Genomic DNA, 25049 nt, shown 5'->3' with positions numbered 1-25049 from the left:
GCTAGCCTTAGCGGCTAACTGTGCTACTTGAGCTTGAACGCAGCAGCTGAATTATAAAAACACACTGTGGAATATAGTCACATTTATCTGAATGTCGATTTAGTAAATATCTGAAGCAGTTATTATTAATGTTATTAGATTAGCGACAACTAAAATAGACCCCCCCCATACTGAAACTATCTGGAGATAAAGCTAAGCTGACGTTAGCCAACTCGGCTAACTAGTCGATCATAACAGACAGATTCCAGTTTATTTATCCGCCGACTGACATGGAAAGGGTGTAACTTCATTCCTTATTTCTCTTGTGCATTTTATGTGTAATCGTCTGGGGATAAAATGTGTCGTTTTTAACTCGCACTGAGAGCTAATGGTAAGTAAGTTTGCTACGTTTAGCCCGCTAAGCGACATGCTATAGATTAAGTGTGCTCTCCCTGGAAGTTGGACGGCGCTAACGTTTCAGGGGGACCAGTCTTCTGGTTTGGCGTTAATGTCAGGTTGTATTTTTAATATTCCGACTTTAACCTGCTTGCAGACTTTCTGTTAACGGGTCACACGTGTTTTGCGCCAACGCCGTCTAGTTTTTCTGGTTTTAACTGCATCCTCACGTCTCCCAACTTTTATCGGCATCTGATTAGCTGGGATGTTGGGGATTTGAGCGATTCTCATCGGTACGTATGGCAGCTCCATTTCGCGGATTTCTCGTTGCCAGCAGGCCTTTTGGGAAGTATTGGAAGTTCAGGTCAGCAACAGAGGCGAACACTAGCTAAAGCAATTTAAAGTCTACAAAACTCAAGAGGGCTTTCCATCAGTTACTGTTCATAAAGCTGTGTTATTTCACTTAAATGAGAGCAGCGTCTATTTTTCCCAAAAAATATGCCACACTTTAAACTAAATTTGTCATACTGGTAATGCAATCAGATCAACACGTGTTACCACAACTGACAGCCAAACAAGCGCTTTATAGAGGAACAGGAAGTATGTTTATTACAACCGCACGTGTCCTAGGTAGGTAACAATTTCATTTCGCTTTGACACTTCAAATTTTAGTTTAAGCTAACCTAATCTGGCGTGAAGTGGATCATTTACAGCTCAGTCGGTATGATTAGTTATACATTTGCATGTTGCGCTTATCCTGTAAGGCATTAATTATCATTTATTACCACAAAGAGCATTCAAAAACACTTTATTGTTCGCAAATGAAATTAAATATTGTTTTGTAGATCTTGATGGCTCTGTGTTGGATGGATCTCCCGTAGCAGTCTGTATTACAATAGATATGAAGAAGCCTCTGACTGAAGGCTCTGTTGTAAAGCAGTTTCGTGAAGAGTATTTTTACGGTTGTTCAATTTTCTGGATTTTTCTGAAAAATCCTTCTTCAATTCTCCCAGTGTTCATTACCAGGTTGTTTAGCAGTTTCCTGGCTCTGATGCTGTTATGCTAACAGATAATGGTAATAAAGTTTGCTCCCTCCACAACAGGCTTGTAGACCAAATGCTGTAGCTAAACTAACCTAAACTTCTTCAAGAAGTAAAGTCTGCTTCGCCCTTTCTTGTAGACAGCTTCACTTTTGTCTCTCATCTAGTCCATTCTTAAGAAATAACCATATTTACTTATAAAATAAAGGTTGCACCAGCAATTTGGGGAAGAACAATTACAATTTTGAGGTTGGAGAAAGTTTGTTTTATTAATCTTTATACCATTTAAGATCATTGTTATACAATTAGAGTAGAGGGAAATTCAAATAAATGTTAGTAAAAGCAAAACATGTGGAGTATAAATAGGACATGTTTTTTCTGCAACATGACTAATTTTTTACTTTGCTTCCTAATTATTGTCCTAATAGATTTTTTCTGTTGTAGGTTGTGAAAGACACACCAATAAGCATAATGTTATGGCCTCCTACTTAATATTGTGTTGCTCTTCCTTTTGTTGTCAAGTTGTGGATTCTACTAGAGCCCTGATGTTGTGCTCTGGTATCTGTCATCAAAATGTTTGCAAAATATCCTTTTTGTCCTGTGAATTGTGAGGGGGAGCCTCCGTGGATTAGCCGCCTTTGTGCAGAACGTTCCACAGATGCTAGATTTAATTTGAGATCTGCCTGAATGCAGAGGCCTGGTCAACCCTTAATATTTGTTGTTGTTGTTCTCCTCAATCCAGTCCTGAGCTGTTTTTGCTTTGTGGCGGGGTGCAAACTTGGTTCACGTTGCTTAAATCTTTAATTTCCCTTTGGGATTAGTAAAGTATTTTTGAAGTGAATTGAATTATCCTGCTGAAAGACACTCCAACCATCAGGGAAAGCTATTATACTTGGCATTGAGCATGCTGTTGCAATGTCATCCTCAGAGGTCAGCATGTTCACCCTGATTGGTTTGCAGCAAACTGTGACGAATTCTTTTACACCAGCGTTGTTTGGTTCACTTTAATTTAACTCTAGATTTCCTAGAAAGTCTGGTTCATTTGTGGAAGTGGGAATGCTAATCGAACTTTGATATGGACCAAAATGCATATGTGCTGTTCTAATGCATATGTGAATGCCAAGTGGACCGGAGACTGCTCCAAAAGGAGGAAGGGGACTATAGTGCAGGGCATTCTGGGTAAATGCAACCAAAATAAACACGCTAGTCTGGGAGAAGTAACTCGTGGTCTGTTACCAAAGAAAAAAAGAAATTCTACAACCACCAAAATCTGTTTGCATTTTGTGAAGGAAGTCGCCCTCATGTCTTCTTCAGAGGGTTTTGTGTTGTTTCTTTCAGTGGTTCTTGGTGCAGCGCCACCACAGGCGAGGAGGGGAACAGGTTTTTCAAACTGTTGAAGTCGTTTGCAGTGTAAAAATGTAACAAATGTTACAACATTGGTCCCAAATTAAATGAAGTCCACTCGACTATCAGGTGTGAAAACATCTTATATCACGTCCACCTGTCAGTAGTTGTAAGACTATACATTACTGTTACAGTTTTGTACATTTTCTATGCAGTTCTGCAGCTCAGAATGTGTTTTTTTCAGCTTAAGATTGTTCTTCTGAAAAACCCATCAGTCCCTAAAGTCTGCAGCAACACTGTGCAAGCCACTTGCTCTCCTGATTTTACGACTTTCCGGTCATTACACCTCTGTAAGGCATGCTTGACATTAGATTGCACAAAAACTCAGGTCAGGCAGCCAAATCCACAATGAAATGATAACTTTGCTTTGCTTTGTTTGCATCACGTTTCCCGCCGACAACTGGTTACAGCATTGAACAAATGTATCAACAACAAAGTATTTATCAAGACAAAGAAATGAGAGCAAATGCTCCATATAGTTACTCAATTAAACTGTAATGATTTTGATGAAGTGATTAGTTTTCTCCTTCTTTGGTGCTCGTCAAATGAAGTGACTTAATTGGTTTCGTGGTGTCGAGTCTAAGGGTGAACCTTCTGTCTGGCTTCCTTTATGCATGGACGAATCACATTAGCTTTGTCAGCTGGACTCTTTAGTGGAGTGTGAGTAATACGTGCATATGGTAATTCTGGGTCCAGGCCGCTTTTGTATTTACTTGTAGGAGTAATATTAAACGCATCTAGATCGTAGAGGGAAAAAGCTGCCTAAGGTAGAGACAGAAAGCGGTTTTAAATATATTAGTTTTGACAGAGCATGCCTTTCAGATTGATGGATTGAGATGTAATGCAAATGAGCACTGCAGCTGAACGGCCAGTTTATCAAATATGAGTTACTTCTCTGTGGACTGAAGGAATGCCTGTACCGTCTGTAGAAGGACGCCCAGTGAGATCATCTCTCTGTAAAAGTCACTTCAATACGACCTTTACAGAGTAAGGTTTTTTTTTTTCTTGTCCCCTTTTGTTAGATTTATTAGATGGAGCCTGATCTGGAGCATATTTCATTCTGTGTCTTTGACTGTGAATCCTTGAGGAAAAACAGTTGGGTAAAGCAACAGAGTGGGGGTTTATATATATATATATATATATATATATATATATATATATATATATATATATATATATATATATATATATATATATATATATATATATATATATATATATATATATAAAACATCTCTCTAATTAATTACACATTTGCATGCACAAAGCTAACTTGATTACAGATTTCATCCTGCATAATAATGCAAGACTTTCTGTTTGTGTATGTATTGCATAGTTTGGCTTAGATGAGTACTTGAAAGCCTTTTAATTGTAAAGTCGGATATTTTGATCATTTCATTATGAAAGCTTCCATGTTGTGTCTCTGTGTTTCCCCCAATCTTCCTTTTGAGCTTTTAGTTTGATATTTTAACGCTAGACGCTGGCTCTGTCTTATTAAAAAAACACAAGAAGAAAATTCACAACTATTCTTAGACACAGTTACATGTTAATTTGTGTTCCTGTTCACATTATGAAGCAGTTTCTTGGCTTTCACACCCATATATTGTTCCCAGCAGGATATTGTAGCAGGAATGGGAGTGACCATTCAAGGGCTCTGTTTTTACTTGAATTGTGTTGGAAAATTCATTGTCATGCTTTGTGTACATTGCTTTTTTTATTTTTTATATTTGGGTACTCTGAAAGGTTATGTAAAGATTGAAGCTGTTTGGCTCCTCTGGCAGCAGAGATCAACAGCCTTATGGCCAACCAAAGTCTGCAGTGTTATCTCGTCTGAGTACGAAGGAATCATAGTTTGGCGTTCCTGACAGATATATCAGTCTACTTATAAACCAAGTCTATATTACACAAGATAAGCAGTAATCTCAGCAGGGTGTGTGGGAATGAATATATATATCTGCTACCATGTTTTTATCTCCCTGAAAGAAACAGGAGGTGACCAATGAAAGGAAGCTTTGAGGCGGGTTGGTTGCCAGGTATTAGTCTACTGAACTGGATGAAAATATTGCATATGACTGGGGCTGCACAATATTTGGAAAACAAGCAGTTTGTTCTGTAATAACTGTAGCTGTAATGACTTGTGATAAATAAAATAAGTAAACTGTATTAATGTATTATTATTTTTGGGTTTGTAGAGAATATAGAGCTCAGATAATGAGTAGTAAGTCTATTCAGCACCTGGAAACTGATTAAATTTAAGATTTCCAGCTCTACAACAAGATTTTATTAAAAATATTTGGTTAAAACCTTCTGTATTCAGCATTGAAATAAGGTAGTTTTGTGCTGCATTTAACATATAAGTGTCAATAATTAAATTTCAGGCAAAGAGAGTCTGAAAGCATGATACTAATTAGCAAATATTTATTGCATCAGTTATCAAGCTTTGCCCGAACCAGGTTTCTCTGCAGAACTTGAATTCAGACTAAAAGATCTGATCTTGGTCTCCCACCTTTTTTTAAATGTACAGTGGTGTAAAAAAATAAATAAATAAATTCTGCACAGTAAAAATAAATTCTGCTCAAAAAGCACCTTAACAAGGGTTTCTTCTGGAGACCCGTTTCATAAAGAAGTGTGATTTTTGTCACCAAGCTCCGCACATGAACAGCATTTAATTATATTTTGAAATGAATTATTCATTCATGCTCCGATAGAGCCAACAGTGGTGAAAATAGTTTAGGTAACAATCATGACAAAGCTTTAAGTGTTCAGGCATGGTTATTTGGAATTTATTATTCTTACAGCAAAATTTAAATTCTTTATCATAATAAAGGATGAGATAAATGCCTTTCACCACTTAGAGGTTTCTTACTTAATATGGCTGAGTCAAAGCAATGATTTTAGAGATAAGAAAATTACTAAAAATTAAAAATTTGTTTTTATGTACTTATATTTTGTACATTTAGGATTTAATCATTGTATAATATTACTGTACATGTTAAGACAACTCCCTAGGTTTCAGTTTTTATGCTTATTTAATTCTAGGGTCATTGTATAATTATCCTTTTGAGGAAAAGGTGGGAATTTTATTTTATTTTTTCAGAGCCACATTATGAATTTTACTTCTGAATTCTAAAAAGGATTTTTATTGGCTTGGTTTGGAAAATATAGTTTCCCACCATTGGGAAAATAGAAGGCAAACTACCAATGTCAGTACGTGTTGTCAAATTGTCAAATGTGTGGTTTTAAATTTCACTAAAGCTTCACTAATCCTGACAGTTGTACGTGTATCTTCTAATTAGCTAGGCACTGTAATTTAAGAGCTAGTATTTTTCTAAGTTTTGGATGTCATTTGCACATTACTAACACATATTTTCCACACATTTTCCTGTTTTAATACCTTTTGGGGCTATGCTTAATTTCTAAAGGTTTGTTGAATAAAACTTCAATAAAGGTTTTACTCAACATGCATCAAAGCAGTAGTCCAGTGGCAATTGCAGGACGCCAACAAGGACTGCAATTGTTGTGGATATCAAAGCAGGCGAGACATTTGTTGTTTTTATAATGGCTGTTTGTAACAATTTGAGTGTAATGTTATAAGCAGAATCACATCATTATCATCTGACATCCTCCTTTTTAGGAGTGACAGGTGTATTAGTTTCATTAGTAACAATAATGAGTGGAAAACATTTGTCCTTGGCTGTCCCTGGTTAGCTCAGTTGGTAGAGCATGAAATTCTTCATTATTAGGGTCGTGGATAAGGGCCCATGTTGGGCCCCAATTTATTGGGAATTGGATTGGTGACAAAATGTAACAACGAAATTACATTTTTGTTCAGGATTTTTCTCTTCCTATAGGAAGAGTTTATTAGTGCATCTTCTACTTCTTCATCAAACAAACCCAAAATTCCCAACATTTAGATAGTTACAATGTTATTTATAGAGATCTACTTAAATTGGTGTGCTTAAATCTCAACCAATCCAGTTTTCTGACCTGCATCAATTTGTTCACTCAAACTACACTGGACTTTCCATGAATGTCTCGAAATTTTCGAGACATTCTCCTAGATAGGAGTTTATCCCATCTAGGGTCCATTACTTTTTATACCAATGCCTCTATTATTCTGTCTACATTTTGATGAGTTCCAAGTTTTTCCTGGAACTCATCACGTCGCTGTCCTGGACAAAACACATACTGCAACTAAAAACATTTATTGTTCTACAGTAGCAGCTCACTAATTTTTTTCTTTGTAAAGCTTTTTGTATAGCACTAGTGGCCTTTATTCAACTGTAGCTTGACAGAAAGGACGACAGAGACAGAATGGGAAGACATGAGGCATATGGCCTGAATATGGTACACTTGTTCTACCACTGCCAGACTTGACATTTTCACACTTTGTAATTTCTGTCACTTTGTAAATATTTCTTTTTCTACATGGTGCATAGAATGTGCTTAATTAAGCAAAAATAAAAGTGCGCAAGAATTCTTAACTACTTATGCACCTGTTTTCTTAAGATATTATTGTTAGTGGACTCTCTCAATACTGAGAGATACAATATATTGTATCTCAATATACAATATTGAGATACTCTCTCAATACAACTCAAGAACTACTTGTATTAAAACAGAAGCAGATTGTAAAGCTCACATTTGAGGCTTAAAATAAACACTCTACTAGGCAAAGCTGCACAATTACAACATATATAGTGCTTTGTGAGACAGACTTTACAGAGACAAGAAAGGTTGCAGTGTTTTATTACCAGTACCTCTTACTTATGACTATAATGCATTGGTTTGTGTCTTTCAGATGCCCACATTCTGCTGCAGAGGAGAGTGCACCAGGATGAGGAGACTGTAGGCACCCGCCGTAGTATGGCCGCGTCCCGTTCTTCGCGTGTCACAAGGTCATCAGTGGGGCTCAATGGATTGGATGAGAAGTTTTGTGGTCGAACCCTCAGAAACCGCAGCATCGCCCAGCCAGAGGAGACCTCAGTATCTCCCCAACCTAGGGCACGCTCCCCCAAAAAGAAGCAGGAGTCCAAGCAGGATACCAATAAGGACAACAGGCAGGAGTCCAAGCATGATGCCAGAAAAGAGTCAAAGCATGATACCAGTAAGGACTCCAAACAAGAGTCAAAGCAGGATTCCAGTAAAGACTCCAAACAAGAGTCAAGTCAGCATGCCAATAAGGTTTCCAAGCAAGAGTCAAAGCCTGATACCAGTAAGGTCTCAAAGCAAGAGACCAAGCAAGATACTAGTAAGAACTCCAAGCAAGAGTCAAAGCAGGACAATAGGAAGGACTCCAAGCAAGAATCAAAGCAGAATACAAGTAAGGACTCAACACAAGAGACAAAGCAGAATAATAGTAAAGAGTCTAAGAAGGATACAGATAAGGATTCTACACAAGAATCAAAACAGAATAATAGCAAGGACTCTAAGCAAGACTCCAAGCAGGATACAAGTAAGAACTCCATTAAAGAGTCGAAGCAGGACGCCATCAAGGAGTCGGAGCAGGACGCCGTCAAGGAGTCGGGGCAGGACGCCGTCAAGGAGTCGGAGCAGGACGCCGTCAAGGAGTCGAGGCAGGACGCCGTCAAGAAGTCGAGGCAGGACGCCGTCAAGGAGTCGAGGCAGGACACCATCAAGGAATCGGAGCAGGACGCCATCAAGGAGTCGGAGCAGGACGCCATCAAGGAGTCGAGGCAGGACACCGTCAAGGAGTCGAGGCAGGACACCGTCAAGGAGTCGAGGCAGGACGCCGTCAAGGAGTCGAGGCAGGAGTCGAATGACAATAAACAAGACAACAAGCAGGACACTGGTGAGGAACTTGATCAAGACTTTGAGCCGGAGTCAAAGCATGCTGCTAAACATGACACAAAACCACAGGAAACCTCCTTGCAAGATGGTCAGCAACTGGACATGTTGCAGAGAAACATAGCTGACTCCAGTATTCCTGCAGGTGATGAGGATCATTCGACCGTCTCTAGGAAGCGGGGCATGTCCCGTTTGGAAAAAGACCTTAACCAAGAGAAGTCCGAGAACTGTGACACAGGGAAAGAGTGGCGGAATACCTCGCCTCCAATCAAAAGGGCCAAGCAGTGCTCTCTCTCTGGAGAGTTTCTGGGACATGAAGAGGACCAAGGGTTTCTGAATCCCCAAAGTCAAGTTTCTGTCTCAGAGCCTTGCAAGGACTTAATTTGTGAAGACTTACCCAGCCACAACTCTTGTAATGCACCACCTGCCTCCTCTATCCTCAGTGAGCAGGAAGGTGAGGTAATTGGGCGACAGGTGAAGGAAGATCATTGCATGGATTGTGATGGGCCAGTTTTGCCACAAAATTCCCATAAGGCCTCTAATGGACTCAGAGAAACTGATGCAGAGGAAACTAGCACAGTCACTGAACATCCCAGTGCAACCCCCACCTCTGCCACCAGCTTCCCTTCTCTGCTAAATGGCAGTCAAATGGAGGCTCCCTCATCCCCTGACTCCTCTGTGCCTTTTAAAATCTCTGTACCTGGGCAAATGGAGGTCCTTGGCTCAGGAGAATCACCAGCCTCATCTGCACTAACATTTATGGGTGCTGTAGAAGATCCTGTTCCTGAGTTGATAGTGGCCAAAGAGCAGGAGGTGGAGGAGGTGGAAGTCGATGTGGTGGGTGACCCCTTGGGTCTGGCTTACGAGGAGCAGGTGACTGTGAGCGAGGGCGATACAAACGGCCGGTCACCATCACCAGTACAGGAACCTGCTGCCTCCACTTCGTCCTCTACTGCGAACGTAAACTGTAGTTCAGTCAACAACAGCAACTCAGGAGAAACTATGCCCACACCCACAACACCCCAATCCCCCACAGAGCCAGAGTGCAACCCTTCAATGTCCAGCACGACCCCTTCTTTCACAGAGCTCAACGAACACAGATATACCCTGCGGACTTCACCCAGGAGAGTTGTGTCTGGTGGGAAAGCATCTCCCGCCAAACCCAGCTCTCCTGTGACAGACAATGGTCCCTATAGGGAAGAAGGGGAGGTGGAGGACGACTGTCCAATATTAGAGGAACCTTCTTGCTCAGACTCAGTTGGCCTCTCCAGTGAGGAGCCAAGTTCTGTGAATCCTAGTTGTAGAGCAGGTGAGAAGGACAGTGACTTTATGGAGGACAAGGAGACAGAAAATGACAAGGAGTTAACACAAAGCGAGACCGTTGAAGAAGAAGAGGAGGAGGAAGAGGAAGAGGAGGAGCCAGACGTGTATTACTTTGAGTCAGACCACCTGGCTCTTAAACACAACAAAGAGTATGTGAGGGATATTGGATCATAGTACCTTAGCTCTTGTTTGACCTTATTACATAAAGCAAAAATAGTCATGTTTAAATGTTACATGTGGTAAATATGCATAAAATACAGTGTGTGGTTTTAGTTTAATGTGTAGTTAATAGAACTGAAAATCACTCAATTGTTGAATATTGCGATCAGTTACAATTTCCCTACGTTTTCCTCACTCCTTTTGTTTTTTTACTGAGCTTTAAAATCTTGTCCATTAAGCTGAGATTATAAATAGTACAATCTGTCACTTGTGGACGTAAAGCTTGGCACACAGATCGATATTACAGTAATTCCTTTTACTTTGGATTGAAGATGCCAAATCGCCCAATATGTTGCTGCAGCAAAGTTGCATCAGACAAAGCCAACAGACATATCAGTCCATTAGTGAATGAACACAGTTATGGCTGTTAATGTTCTTATTATTATTATTATTATTATTATTACAGGAGGAGAAGAAAAGAGTAATAGCTCTACTCTATGGTGGGCAAAAGGGGGAAAAACAGATGCCAGTCAATCTACACTATTTTCCTCCAACACCATATTTTATTTTTATGGATCAGTGAAAGATCAAATAACTTTGCAGCTATATTAATGCAAAGCAAGGTGGCGCCGTTGATAGTAAGTAAATTAAAGCATGTTAATGCAGTTTAGAGGTCAGTGTAGTGTAGTGATGTCAGAATGCGACTGGGTCACCCAGTGATGGGGGTGTTGGTTCCAGGTTCAAACTTGGCTCATTGTTCACTCTTTTTCACTCTTCTTTTCCCAAAACACTTCTCTTTATTGAAGTTATTTGAATAGAAAAACAAGAGAAACTTAAAAGCAACAGAACAGTCTTCATGAGAGGACATCATACATCTCCAGAACACTTTGTAGATTATTTATACATCTGCACCAAGATATTCTATAAAAGATTCCCAATTTGAATAAAAAAAAGTTCAGATTTCACCTTTAAAAATTATTTTCTCTTTCTCAATTTTATGTCCTTCATTAATGCAGAGTGAGCACAGGTTTCCTATGCAGTAGTGGCATCAAAGTCACAAAACAGACCTTACAGTCTGGAGTGTGGAGAGTCGTGTAGTGTCTCCAAATAAAGCCCAGATTGGATCTGATAACACAAGATGGATCAACAGAAAAAACATCTTTAACAGCTCCAGTTTGGATAAATACAATCTTTAAAAAAATACTAAACTGCAGATTCATACAGAAGTAGAATGAATATATTTTGGGGATTTCAGCCATTGGTTGTCTGTTCACTCCTAGATCTTCTGCTTGGCCCTTTTTAGATTGTCTAATGTAGCTGTTGAGTCCTCCAAGTTATGGAGTTCAGTCTTTTAAATGTCTTTAAAACATTTAAAAGATATAGAGCTAGGGGACTGATTAGGGAAGAATTTAAACATTTAAAGCTTCATATCCATAGTTGTCTGAAGAAATCTTTACTTTCCAAAGTAAATTTGGTTTGGAATTGCAAAAACGCGGGAAAAACATTCTCATTAAATAAATCTTCTACGCATCAAATTAATTTATTATCCCACTGGTAAAATGTGGTCTTAAATTTTGTTGCTTTTCTTCAGCATCTTGGTGATTTTAAAATCTATTTCAGGTGTGTTTATCAAAACCAGAATCAATTAATATACACTACTGACTATGAATGCATCACAATAGAAATATGGTAACCAGCTTTACAGTCGTAATATTGAACGCCTAAATTCAAGGTACTGAAGTATAGCGAAGTCTTGTTTTGAGGTCATTATTCATAACGCGTCCAAAAGTTTTCCCCAATACGGAGTTTTCTCTGGTGGTGTGAAAAGGCGTTTCAGATCATCAAACTAATTTTGACACCAGATAAAAAATAATTGAGTAAATACAAAAAGCAGTTTTCAAATGATGAGCTCATTAAAAATGCTGCCGAAATCTACCTGGCACTATAGGAGTCTATCCTCGTAGATAGTTTGGTTGTTCTTCCCAAACTTGGCCTCCATAGTTAGCGAATGCTGGCAATGATCACTGATTAATTTCATCCCAATCTTCAGAAACGTGTCAATTCAGCCACGTTGGAGGTGTTGAGTATCTGAAATCAAGACTTTAGCTAAACTGCCCCCAAAATTTAAATTTTTTTTAGTTATTCACAAGGCCTTGCTACTGTTCTTTGGATCGTTGTCCTGTACTGATGGCTGGATGCTCTGCAGGATTTTCAGTCCCAATTCCATCATTTATAACAAGTCGTCCAGCACCACCATTAATGACCGTCAGTATGATGGTCTGCGTCAAATTTCTGGTAAAATGTAACCAGATGCTCACATTCCAAATAATGTTCTCTTTAGCCTTGATGATCTTGCTGGTCATCATCCTCCAGGAGGTTTTAGCCACACGGAGCTCATTTTTCCCGCTCTTTCTTTCTGATTCTTGAATCGTGAGCTGAACTGAGGCAGAGATTTAGATGTTACTCTGGGTTGTTTTGTGAACTCCTGACTGAAACATCGACTTCATCTTGGAGTAATTTTGGTTGGTCGGCGTCTCCTGGGAAGCCTCACCACCGCTGCGTGTTTTCTCCAGTTGGGTATTTTTTTCTGCTGGCTTTCCAGAGTGTTAGGAATGTCTTTGTAACCCTTTCCAAACCAAACTGACAGATGTTGACTTTTCTTACTGTTTTTTTGGATGATGTGTTGCTTTGTGAAGTCTTTCAGCCACCAATGATATTCTTTTTAAGTTATTATATCTGCAGGTCGGGTAATAACTAGGGCCGGGGTTTGCTGCAGTTAATTCATGATTTAACAAGGGAGAGAATTACTTCTTCCCTCAAGGCCAGGTTGTTATGGATAGCTTTTTTCATTGATAAGTGAAATCATCGTTAGAAAACAGCTTTTTGGATTTATTAGGCTTATCTTCATCCAATATTAACATTTGATGATGTGAAACATGTAAATGTGACAAAAAAGCAAAACCAAGAAATATGTAAGGGAAAATATTAGACTTTCAAATCCTTCTTCAGTTCTGCTCTCTAAATCTGACATCTTTCCAGATAATATTTGACTTAAGAAAACAAAACCAAGTTTGATACTTAAAGGGGAAAAATAGATTAAACAGACAGATTTGCAGTTTTAGTATGCCAATAACTTCACAGTGCCATCATGTCACATAATTCGGTGTTTATAGTTATTTTGTAAATAACTGCTTGTGAGATGTGAACTTTCATTTTTAGCCTGACGTTTGTTTTTAACGTTCAAACCTTTTATTTTCATTCGCTTGATTGTGCAAATTGAATAACAAGGCCTCAGAAAATTGCATTTTAAATTGACTTTGTTGATTGTTTCTGTTATCTTACCTCTCAGGAAGCAGAGTTTAATATTTTGGGATGCATTTGTCGGTATTGCTGACAGTTTTTTATTAGTTGTCATACAAGGTGAGACGTTTACGCTGCCGTTCAGGCCCCACATTTTCATGGCTAACTGCTCTGATTTATGAGGTCCGTTTTGTCGTCTACACTAGTAAATGTTGGAGATTTTTAAAGCAGTTACGGGATGTCAGTGCTCTCATATTGCTTGGTAATTTGATCACGCTTTAGTGTCGTGGTGATGTTTGCCTTTGCTGAGCGAGGAGGATTTTTAAAGATCGGATCGATGCGGCCTGGAGTCACTTTTGTGCAGGCATGATGTGGCATTTTCAGAGCTGCTGATTAAACAGAAATATCACAGATTGCAATTTGTTCACTGACAGAACATCCCATATTTATATCCGCTTTGCCATCATTTGCTGTCTTCAAATCGGTGATTAAACATTAAAATGGAAACATTCACGTCCAGGCCAGTTTTTCATCATGTGGCCTTGTTTGTTGTCAGACCACAGACCCAGTAGGTGGCAATAAAACACCAGACTTATCCCTGGACGTTTGGACGGACTCCAGAGAGCTGGAAAGCACAGCCAAGTCCTCCTGCTTTTCCCAAAACAGCTTAACACACTGCAAAAACACAACATCTTATCTAGTATTTTTGGTCTACTTTCTACTGCAAATATCTTAGTTTTCTTGAAACAAGACAAAACTAAATCACAAGTAACTTTCCAGTAAGAAATAAGAGCTTATTTTAAGTCAGTAATTCCTTAAAATTGACCAAAAAAGTACTAGTTTCACTGGCAGATCATTTCACTTATAACTTTTTATCAGTTTTGGGGACATATCTACTGAAAATAAGCTCCTGTATCTTTCTGAAAAGCTACTTGTAAGCTAGTTTTGTCTTATTTCATGTGTACTAGGATATCTGCATTAGAAACTAGACTAAAAATACCTTTTAAGATTTTGTGTTTTTGTCCAGTGTCTAAGCATGAATAATTCACTGAGTGGAAATTAAAAATGTACGTAATTATGAAGCATATCTGAAGAAATACTTGGTAAGATTTTGTGCTTAGGCAGTGCAGAGATATCATGCACTCAGCAAAACAAGTTTGCATTCTTCCTGCTGTTTACTTTTAATCAGAATTACTCTCCAGTAGCCACTCTTCTCTCTCCTTCTACCAAAAACTGGATGATGAACATCTTCAGTCTGGTGTTTTGGTCTCAACGAGGATGATTAATTTATTTGTTGTTTATTTAAAATGTCTTCCAGTTCCAGTGTTAAATGTTTGTTATAATTTAAAGTTTATTGACCTTTGATTGTGTGTTCTTGCATTGTTATGCCATTATTACCATTACTTGAAAATAGTCTCAGAACAACAATGTTATCGTTTATTGAGATAAAGTTTATCATCCAGTAGCATTTGCTGTCATGACAGGCCTTCTCTCCAGCACATGAAGGTTGCTGTACTTTAAGCCTGCTTGCTCCTTTTGCACTGATTGGTTGTGTTCAGTGAGGTTGATGCCCTCTGGCCATTTGATCTCCTACATTAGCTTATAGCCTCGTACAGTAGGAAGCCTTTGGATCGGCGCCAGGCTCAGTCTGTGATGCTTCGGTTTGCAGTGGTTCAGTTACTCCAGAGGCTGTGAGGAGAAAGGTCAAACGTGCAGTTCTGACGGTGCGATTTACTTTTTTATTGTTGAAGTTTTTGAACTTTAATTTGTACGCAGTTTACAGAAGCAGCATCTAGACAGAGAATTTAACATTGACATCCCATATATTCCTTGTAGATAAGTGGAAAATGGCTGCATTTGAAACATCTTCAAGGTTCTGTGTTGATGCACTGCTGCGTTGCAGACCTCCGGTTAAATAATGTAATCAGTCCTGACATTCCTCTCCGGTCTAACCTTGTTTCCCTCTCCTCCAGTTATCAGAGGCTGCTGCAGACCATCGTAGTCCTGGAGGCGCAGCGAGCTCAGGCCATTCTGGACCTGGAGACGTTGGCACGTCAGCAGAGGGAGGCTCTGTCTGAACCCATCAGCTTTGTGGAGCAGCTGCAGAAACAGGTGAACAAAACACAGAGCCCTCTGCCGCACTGATGCACCAGGAACCACAAATATGTTACCCAGGAAATATGTTCTGCGTAGAACATATTTACAGACAAATGTGTTTTTTTTATCTTAAATATGAAATGTATATATTTTATGTCCAGTTTTGTCTTAATTTCTCGTCTGAAACTGTTACTGAGTCTCTCTACTTCGGTTAACGATTAATCGATTACTGAATTAGTTGACAATTATTTAAATTTATCGTTGTTAATCTGATTAGTCTCTTCAGCCCTACTTGAATTGTTTAATTTAATTTGTGGTTTTCTGTCTGACTCTCAGGCGAATCTGGGTCTGCCGTGTCCCCAGCGGGTCGTCCAGCTCCCGGACATCGCCTGGGAACAGTACACCTCCGGTCTGGGGGAGTTCGAGAGAGAGTTCTGCGACAAGAAACGGAAAACCCGGCAGCTGAAGTTAATCTTTGATAAAGGCAAGTCTGAAGTTAGAATTTGTTTATCTAATTTTCATATATGTAGACATGGAGGTCGATTTGATTCTTTTTGTTTGCTACAGGTTTGCCTCTTAGACCAAAAAGTCCTGTTGAACCCAAGAAGGAAGGTGAATCGTCAGCCGTGTACTCCTCTCTTCCCACCAGCGACGCCCCTGAGAACGGCAGGCAAACACAGGTACAGATTCCCACAGTCTGGGAAACACGGAGGCTGGTGTCAAAGATATCAGCCTCCGTGTTTCCTACCTTGTTTACTACATTCTGTCCGGATAAGTACGGAAAAACAAAATAAGAGAACAGCAAAATATTGAGATTTTATTCCCAACTCTGTCGTCTCAATGGAGCTTCTCTGCTTCTGTTCTTCCTCCTTCTTGTCTTTTCTTTCTTCTGTTTTTATCTTTTTCTTTCTGTCCTTGTCCTCCATCACTTTTTTGTCCTTCCTTTCCTTGTTTACCACCTTTCTTTCTTTCTTCCTTGTACATTTTGTTTTTCTGCTCTTTCTTTCATTCTTTTTGTCCTTTAATCGCTTTTCTTTTTCTTTCTTTTCATTGGTACTTTCATCTTTTCTTTCATTCTTCCTTTTCTCCTTTACCTTTCTTTTTGCTTTTCTCATTTAACACGCTGCTTGGGTCTTTTTTCCTTCATAGTGTCCTTCCTTCCTTCCCTCTCTCCTACTTTCCCTCATTTATCCTTCCACGTTTTGCATTTAAACCCTGAACACTGTAAAACCGTCTGGTCATAAAATCTCAGTAGTTTATATTTTAAAATAAACACAAATCACTGTAAGCTCTGAGACTCTGAATGAATCAGGAATATTCACAGATCTTATGAGGGATTCATTAATGGAGTTGTTAATGTCGAACTCCTCCATCCGCTGCTGTATGCTCATCATTAGCACAGACGCAGCGGCAGCAGTTCCTGACTCTGGCTGATGAGTCACTCGTCTCCCACTAGTTGTCTCACAGATCAGCTGGTTTTCACCTTTTTGCACCTCCTCAAACTTCCCTTTCAGTCTTACTGCTTTGCTCAGTTAAGTGTTTAAAAATTACAAAGTATCTATGGAAACGAGCCTCTTCTGTCCTTCTTCCGTGTGTCTGTGTATTCACTCTCCCACAATCGCGCCAGCAGTCAGGTTTTATGTTTTAATTTGGTTGTTTGGATTAGAAAGGTGCAGAGCTTCCTGCTCTGAGCTAACAACCCTCAGTTATGCCTGCTGCTCTTCTTGTTTACTTTGTGCCGACACATTTGCTTTCTCCCAGCCGACATCCTCTGCATAGTGAAAGGATTTTGTTTGTCAGTCAAAAGGAGCTGCTGCTTTTTTTCCGCTCACTCCCAGCGACACGTCTCAAGCCACGTCTGACAGCCAGCCTTTCTCTGTCAAGCTGAAGGATTCATATTGCCTGGCAGTTTGCATGTTGAGATCCTTTCAAGATGTCGGCGGCGATGTGCTTTATTTTTGTCTTGTCAGTCTCTTAACATGCCTGTCACTGTGTGTTGTTGGCAGATGATCAGGGGGAGGATTTGCCACCCAAACAAGCCTGACACGTTTAACCAGCTGTGGACGGTGGAGGAGCAGGTTGGTAGCAGGAGTTCAACACAGATTTGTACTTGTATTGATTTCACTTTTCTTGGCATTCGCTCAGCTATCTGTTTACATTTAGCGCCTCCTAGAATATTGGGTTCGTACGGGTTTTTGAGATCCATGCAGGTGTTTTCAAGGTTTGGAAAGTGCTTGAGTTTTGTATAAAAATCCTTGAAAGTGCTTGGTTAGGTTTGTAATAAAAGCGTTATTTACATTTGAAACCAGATATTTTCATTCACCTAATAAAAAGATTCACACATCTTTTTTCTCTCTGTCTGAAGTTAAATCAGACTAAATTTTTCTTGTTTTAGGTCAGATGCAATTTCCTAAAATATTTTTATTTTACAGATTTTTTGTATTTGTCTTTGTATATCGTGTTTAAAAATGTAATTTGAGCAGGAACATCACTTATCTTAACATGATTTGTGTAATATTAATTACACTGAGGGGGGCTCAGTGTAATTAATATTATTACTTCTCTCAGGGCTGTGCAGAGACCACTAAAAGGGCAGGTGCTCAAAAAAGAAAAAAGGGCACATCTAACCGCATTCTAGGACAGAATATGAACAAAGCCTCTCAGCTTTCAGAGTTTAATAAACAATGATAAATTACAAAATTGTGAAATATACAATCAAAGCTAAGGTAAATCTCTATATAGAGCATACAGCTATACATATGGAAGATATTTTATTAGTAATTTCTTTCTGCAGGTCTATTTTGTTATAAGAAAGTATTGCGATATTCAAACTCAATTTAGCAAGATATGTAAATCAGAGCTGGTGGTTTAGCTCCGATTTACATATTTTGTCTTTACAGAATTACACTATTAAAAATATAAACAAGGGCACAAAGCAACCTTTTAGTGGACTGTAATCATAAAAAAGAGCTGCCTGTTTGCTGCAGTGGAGATGAAGATGGTCCATTCAGGAAAGCAGAGCTGCATCAAACTTTAAGGTGGAACTGCAGAAAAAAAGAAAAAAAACACAAAAGCAAAAATTGAATTAATGCATGTCACCATGAGAAAAGCCTACTGAGTTTTGCTTAAAACTTTTTTAAACATTTAAATCACACATTTGTCTCATGAAGTGAATTTTTTTTTTGCAAAACAAACTTATTTGTGCATGTCAGAAATCTTTTCTTGATATTCTAAGTTTTTGTTTGACTCAAAGTTTTGCTTGTGACATGACATCATGTGCAGGAGCCAAAATCACAACAAGATTTCTGATGTGTGCAAATAAAAGTTTGTTTGGCAAATAACTTTTTAAGTTCACAAGACAAAAATTAGTTATTTAATTTAAAAAAGTTTTTTAAATAAAACAATTTGTTTTTTTAAAAAAGAAATCATTACAATTCCAAAAGTTTTGATTACAATTTTATTTTACTTAACTGAGGTTAGTTTATTTTTCACCATTGAATAATTGGGGAAAAAATTTAACTACAAACTCTGCGAACAATTCAGGGTGAGTTATTTTTAATTCTAAATAATATCCTTGTTGGACTATTATTTAAGTGCTTTTATCTTTCAAGACACATTTACCTAACGCCAGAATAAATGCAATGTACATTATGCAGCAAAGGAAATTAGAAGATCGGACATTTATCCATTATGGAGATGATACGTTTTGGACGGGCGATGTGCCTTGTACACAGGGAAGAAGCTTTTTGTTATCTAGCTTTGCAAACAAAGTCGTTAGCTAGCAGCTAGCTTAGCTAATAGCACAACAACAGCAGCCTAATGTCTGTATGATGAAAATACTGAATCGATAGATAAGAACAGTTTTTCCTCACCTGGCTGTCTCCTCCCATTCAGAGGTTCTTCAGAGGAAGCCAGGCGCAAAGGCCTGTCGGTGTCTGTTGTATTTCATTAAACCGCGACTCCGTGCTGAAGCAGAAACGATACTTAAACGTTTTCCGTCATCTGACAAGTAGCAAGTCTACTCCACTTTATTCACCAAAAACGTTTTTTTATATATATATTTCACCAAAAACTGTTCTGTAATCTGGAACATAGACATATGATCTGGATCGTTCGCTATGCTGAGCTCCAGTTAGCCGCCTTATCTCACAGCGCGAGAGGCAACTGCGTCATGCGTCACGGGCAAAAGGTCAAAGGTAACAACGTGACCGGAGGGCTTATTATGTTGTACAAAAAAATAAAATAAAATAAAATAATTTTAGTACATGTTATTATGTGTCAGAAGAGGGCTTTGAAAATAATACCAAAAAAAAAAAAAAAAAAAGGACCAAAAGGGCACTTTTGGGCAAGGAGCAAAAAGGGCAGGTGCTCAAGCCCCCCCAACCCCCCCCTCTGCACGTGCCTGACTTCTCTGCAAAAAGCAAATATCGTAGTGCATTAAAAAAGGACAAAACCAACTTTCAAGTAACTTTCCAGCAAGAAATGGAAGTTTGTTTTAAGTTAATAATTCTTGAATATATATAAAAAGATACTAGTTCCACTGGGAGATTATTCCACTTATGACATAACTTGTTATAAGTGACATAAATCTACTTTTTTTTAATCAATTGGATAAAATCATTAGCAGATCAGCCATACATTGATGTTCAGTCAAGCAGAATTGCCTGGACTTTTCACATGTTGATGTTGGAAGTATTATTTTTTCTGCAGATGAATCTTTTGCTACAAATAATCAAACGTTCACTAAAGGAAAGGGATGTTATTGCATTTTAGGCAATACTGTTTTTTCTTATTTGAAAAAGTAATTACATTATTTGTTTATTTGCATCTTTTCATGTATTTCTATTATTGTTTAAAAAGGCTTAAATTAAAAAAATCTGCAGAATGTGACCATATTTTAATCCAATTAATCATCAGAATAATTGATAGATTAATTAGGTTAGTTACTATTTAAAGTTACTATTTTCCTGGTGACTTTTAACGTTTTAGTTAAAATAGATTTTAATACGAAAATTTTAAAATCATCCCCTTTTTTATAATGATGCTGCGCTTTGGTCCATCACATAAAATCCTTATGAAGTGCTTTGAAGCCTGTGGTTATAATGTGGGAAAAAAGCATAAAGAAGTTCAAAAGCTGTTGCTACTTTTGCATGCATATTTTTTGGTATATTTGGCTTTTTTATTATAAGACAGAACTTAACCCAAAAACAAACCCTGGTCCATCAAACCAACAGAAAAATGCAGAATATTTTCCAGCTGCTCTTACTTTGTCTGGACAGAATAAAGGCAGAAAGACGTGTTGTCATGATGGAGGAGTAAAATCTAAGTCTAGCTGCGCAGAACAGGCACCACCCAAACATGTTAAGTGCTTTCACACGGTGGGAACCTTTTTATAGCTCTTTAAATTATTTCTATGCACAGCAGGAGCTGCCGCCTACACTTCTTATAGGATTTTTGCTTTCCACCCTCGCTTCATAGCTGGAATGTAATTGGACAAAAACCTGCACATGGTAATCAGTCTGGACAATAAAAATTCACTTAAAAGAATCAAACTGAACAACAAAACCTCAGAGTACGACAAAAGTCCCCAGGAAAACAAGAAAAAAAAGCGTTAGATTAATTTTCCCCCATTTTGTTTTAACCTTTGTTAAATAAAATCTCTGGTTAGATTTAAATAACTTTGCAAATTCAACACAAACCAGATCAAGTTACTATTATATCTTGATCCATAAAACCTTCTATTTTCCTGGTGACTATAATGTTTTAAAAGATTATTGTACAGTTTTATCTGAGGGTGGGAGAAAAAAAAAAAAATTTTCATTGCATCAAGATGTGAACATTCATAATTCTGACCCAAATAACCCCATTAACATAAATCACTTGGAAAAGATTCATGCTTTATGCATGATGTGTGAAGCTGGAAGAAAATCTTTTGAAACAAGAGGTGCTATGTTACAGCTTTCAACTGGAAATAAAAAAGCTGATCATAACCGCAAAGCTAGAGGTGCAAAAAAAGATGAGGACATGTGTGTCAATGCTGCATCATCAATCGATTTGGAGTCGCACCTTCTCTTTCTGAATTGTAATTGAATCAATTTGCCAAGTGCCTAAATGTTCCCAGCTCCAGATTTATCTGAACGTTTTGTTTTCATAGAAAAAACTGGAGCAGCTGCTTGTTAAGTTCCCGCCTGAAGAGGTGGAGTCCAAAAGGTGGCAGAAGATCGCTGATGAGCTCGGCAATCGAACCGCCAAACAGGTGACACCCACGTTAGAAAGCAGAAAAACATCAACATAATTGTAAAACTGCTATTAACTGCCTGACTACTGGCAGCATTTGTGTTTTTTATCTTTGCTTTTCTAATGGAAAACAAGTCCTAGGGTGAAACTTGCTAATAGGCGAAGCTGCTGCAGGTGTTTGAACTCGGTTGTTTCAAGCAGCTGTTCCTCTGCTGGAAGTGATTAATGAATCAGTTTTCCTCCTGAAACATCGCAGGTTGCCAGCAGGGTTCAAAAGTATTTCATCAAACTGACAAAAGCTGGTATCCCTGTGCCTGGAAGAACCCCCAACCTCTGCATGTACACTAAAAAGGTAACTGCCACTCATCGGCCAAACTATACGAAGTAACACTAATACTCAAATAAAAGCTAAGAAATGTATTCAGTTGTACTGGCTGGGAGCCCAACTCTTCCTTTTTTCATCTGCTTTTAACTTGTGTCCTCTTTTTATCTAAGTTAGCACATTTTTGCTGTCTTCATTTGCTATAAATGTTATAGCAACGCGGGAAGACTGAATCCTTCTCAGTTCAGGGCGCAATTTTTATGTTTTTGGGAACAAGATCACAAAAACTTGATCAATCTGTGTCCAAAAGATCTAATGAAACTATTTTATTATCTGACACACTAATCCTAACTTACAATTATGTCTGTAAATTGGAAAAACAAAGCAAAGCAAACTAATCTGAGTAGGAGATAATAAACATGTTTGTCCAGCATTTAACTTTTTTCACACAAGAAAGATGTTCTCAGTCTGTGATTTCTCTTTATTTTGGACTTTTTATGTGTTGTGGTAATTTTAAGCACATTTTTTCAAAACATTTCCCCACATTTTTAAAGTAAGTCATGCAATAAACACAGTCATATAGAGAGGAGGCCTCTAATTATTACATTTATTTGAATGGAAACGCTCTTGATCTTTGAAGGGCGTTTTTTGAGAGTTAATTTATAATCGGTTCAATCTGCTGTGGAGGAAAATCCCTGGAGGTCCAACTTTGAATTAATCTGAGGAAATACAGCAGCTAATCCAAGATAATCTGTTTTCCACTTGTTGTTGTGCTCACAACTAAATAACCAGATTAGGTAAATATTGGTGATCTGCCATAAACTATAATATAAATACCAGGTATCTTTATTTCAGTGCATCCTTAGGAATGGAGTGACGTTTTCTGCACAGACGAAAGCAACATTTTCAACCCACAAACAATGAATTCAAGCCCCAGAACTCTGTGAAGCACAGCGGTGTAAGCATCATGATATGGGATGTCTCTCATACTATGATGATGGGCCTATTTGTCACATAATGGGGAATATGGACCAGTTTAAAGAGGAAATTCCCTTGAAATGGCTGTTTTTAAAATAAGATTTAAAAACCCAAATACTCTTGTAAATGAGCTTTTTTGTTTTCCATAACAAAGAAAACTTGTTGGGTTTATTTAAAATGTTCAGTTTCTGATGTAAAACAAAGAAATGCAGAGGAATAGTGCAGAGTTCTCAGTGCCTTTGTCTGCATGCTAACTAAATCTGTCGCAAGAATCTACTTTACTCACTTTTTGTAAACACACTGGTTACCTTAAACACAAATTCTACAACTTAAATATAAATATTTAAGTTTGAGCTTAAAAGTTACAGATATTAAAGGGTTTTCTTAAAACTTTGTATTTGGATACCAGAGCCATTTTTCCCCTTTTGATACTGTTATAAACTTTTAACATTTAACATGCAAACTTTGGTTTGTTGAGTCTTTGACTGGAAAAGGCAATATAGAGTGTTAGTCTGACTGAGCTAAATTTGACTGTAAATAAAAAAATCTAACGTTTATGTATAAAATTGTAAAATAAAATATTAGAAATTAAAGCCTAATCTTGTTTAATAGAGCGGTTTACTTTCAGTCTTTCAGTTAGGTCTGTATAATATTGTAATTTCCGGATTTGTTTGTATAACAGCTTGTTTTCTGAGCTTAAAGGGAAATATTATACAAAATTAACATTCCATCTGGGTTTCTACTGCTTCTAAAAACTAATTACTTAAAAAAAAAACACCCAGCTGTTTTTGGCTTTAAGATAATCTTGAAAATGACAAAAAAAAAATCTCAAGAACTTCTGGAATGTAACTGAGGCTGCATCGTTACCTAGCAACCCCAGAGAAGCCCAGCACATTACCTAGCAACCCCAGAGAAGCCCTGCCCGTTACCTAGCAACCCAAGTGGAATTCCAGGACTTTTGGCCAGCTGGTTTCAGATTCAAATAAAAAAAAAAACTTTATTAATACCAAAGGGAAATTCAATTAAATCCTTTGCTTATCATCCAGAAACCGCTTGCTGATTATGCTGAGTTTTAATTTTACTATCCCCTCATTTTGACTCCTCACTATAGATCCTTGTCAAAGGGAAAACACTGCAGTTTTGCTGAGGCTCAGAAAGCTTCCCTTTGTTTGTAACCGTCTCTGGTTTTCCTGCAGGCCTCCAGTAAGAGACAGCATCACCTAAACAAGCACCTGTACCGGCCGTCCACCTTCCTGACCTCCTACGAGCCTCCGGTCTACATGGAGGACGAGGACGAGCGCGCGGCGTTTTACCACAGCGTGCAGGACCCTTCTGCTGACGATTCGGTCAGTCAGAACAACTTTTTTAAGGAGTTATTGACTTAAATTATTAAAAAGTTATTTGTAAGTTAGTTTTGTTTTATTGCCTATATTTGCATTGAAACCAGCAAATAATGCTAGGTAAGATTTTTTGTTTTTTGCAGTGCACACGCTTCAGTTTTAATACAGCCGTGTCTTGTTTTAACTTTTGTCCTCCATCTTGAGCACACCTGTTATTATTGCTACCGTTTTATATTCAGATATTTTAGTTTAAAAATGTATGTAGACTGGTAACGTAATACCACCATATGGCAAAAAAATAAATAAATAAATAAATAAATAAGTAATACAAAAAATATTAATGGGTACTCCAATTAATTACTTGTATGCTATTTATTAGTATTTAAATCAATATTTGTTATTGAATCAAATTGTGACCGAAATAATCAAAATTCTCTAAGATTATTTGATTGAAATTAATTAAATAGCTTTAAATGTCATCTACAAACACACTTTGATCTTTCCTACTTTCTCAAGAAATACATATTTTATTTTGGGGAAAATATCTGTTTAAAATGTTAAAAATATCTCCAAGAAAAGGGTAAAAAGTCAGTCTCCATGCTTTTGGAGCCCTGGAGCCTTTCTTCTTCTTGCAGATCGATTTAAAACTGAGCGAAATTACATCAG

At 38.0% G+C, this 25049-nt stretch overlaps 1 protein-coding gene across 1 annotated transcript in view; it reads left to right on the top strand.

Annotated features, from left to right (window-relative positions):
* zzz3 (zinc finger, ZZ-type containing 3) overlaps positions 1-25049 on the top strand; it is a 31239-nt gene that overhangs the window by 319 nt on the left and 5871 nt on the right. Inside the window, exons 2-9 of the mRNA XM_015005588.2 lie at positions 7621-10099; positions 15383-15521; positions 15843-15990; positions 16074-16186; positions 17513-17584; positions 21661-21762; positions 22000-22095; positions 24240-24389. Of these exons, the coding sequence (XP_014861074.2) occupies positions 7686-10099; positions 15383-15521; positions 15843-15990; positions 16074-16186; positions 17513-17584; positions 21661-21762; positions 22000-22095; positions 24240-24389 (3234 nt within the window). The 5' untranslated portion in view covers positions 7621-7685. The remainder of the gene's footprint in view (positions 1-7620; positions 10100-15382; positions 15522-15842; positions 15991-16073; positions 16187-17512; positions 17585-21660; positions 21763-21999; positions 22096-24239; positions 24390-25049) is intronic.

This window comes from Poecilia mexicana, unplaced genomic scaffold (assembly GCF_051168715.1).
Source record: "Poecilia mexicana isolate PSO_F unplaced genomic scaffold, ASM5116871v1 scaffold_17, whole genome shotgun sequence".
In the NCBI taxonomy this organism is placed as follows: Eukaryota; Metazoa; Chordata; class Actinopteri; order Cyprinodontiformes; family Poeciliidae; genus Poecilia; species Poecilia mexicana.
This window is presented reverse-complemented; position numbering and strand designations above follow the sequence as displayed.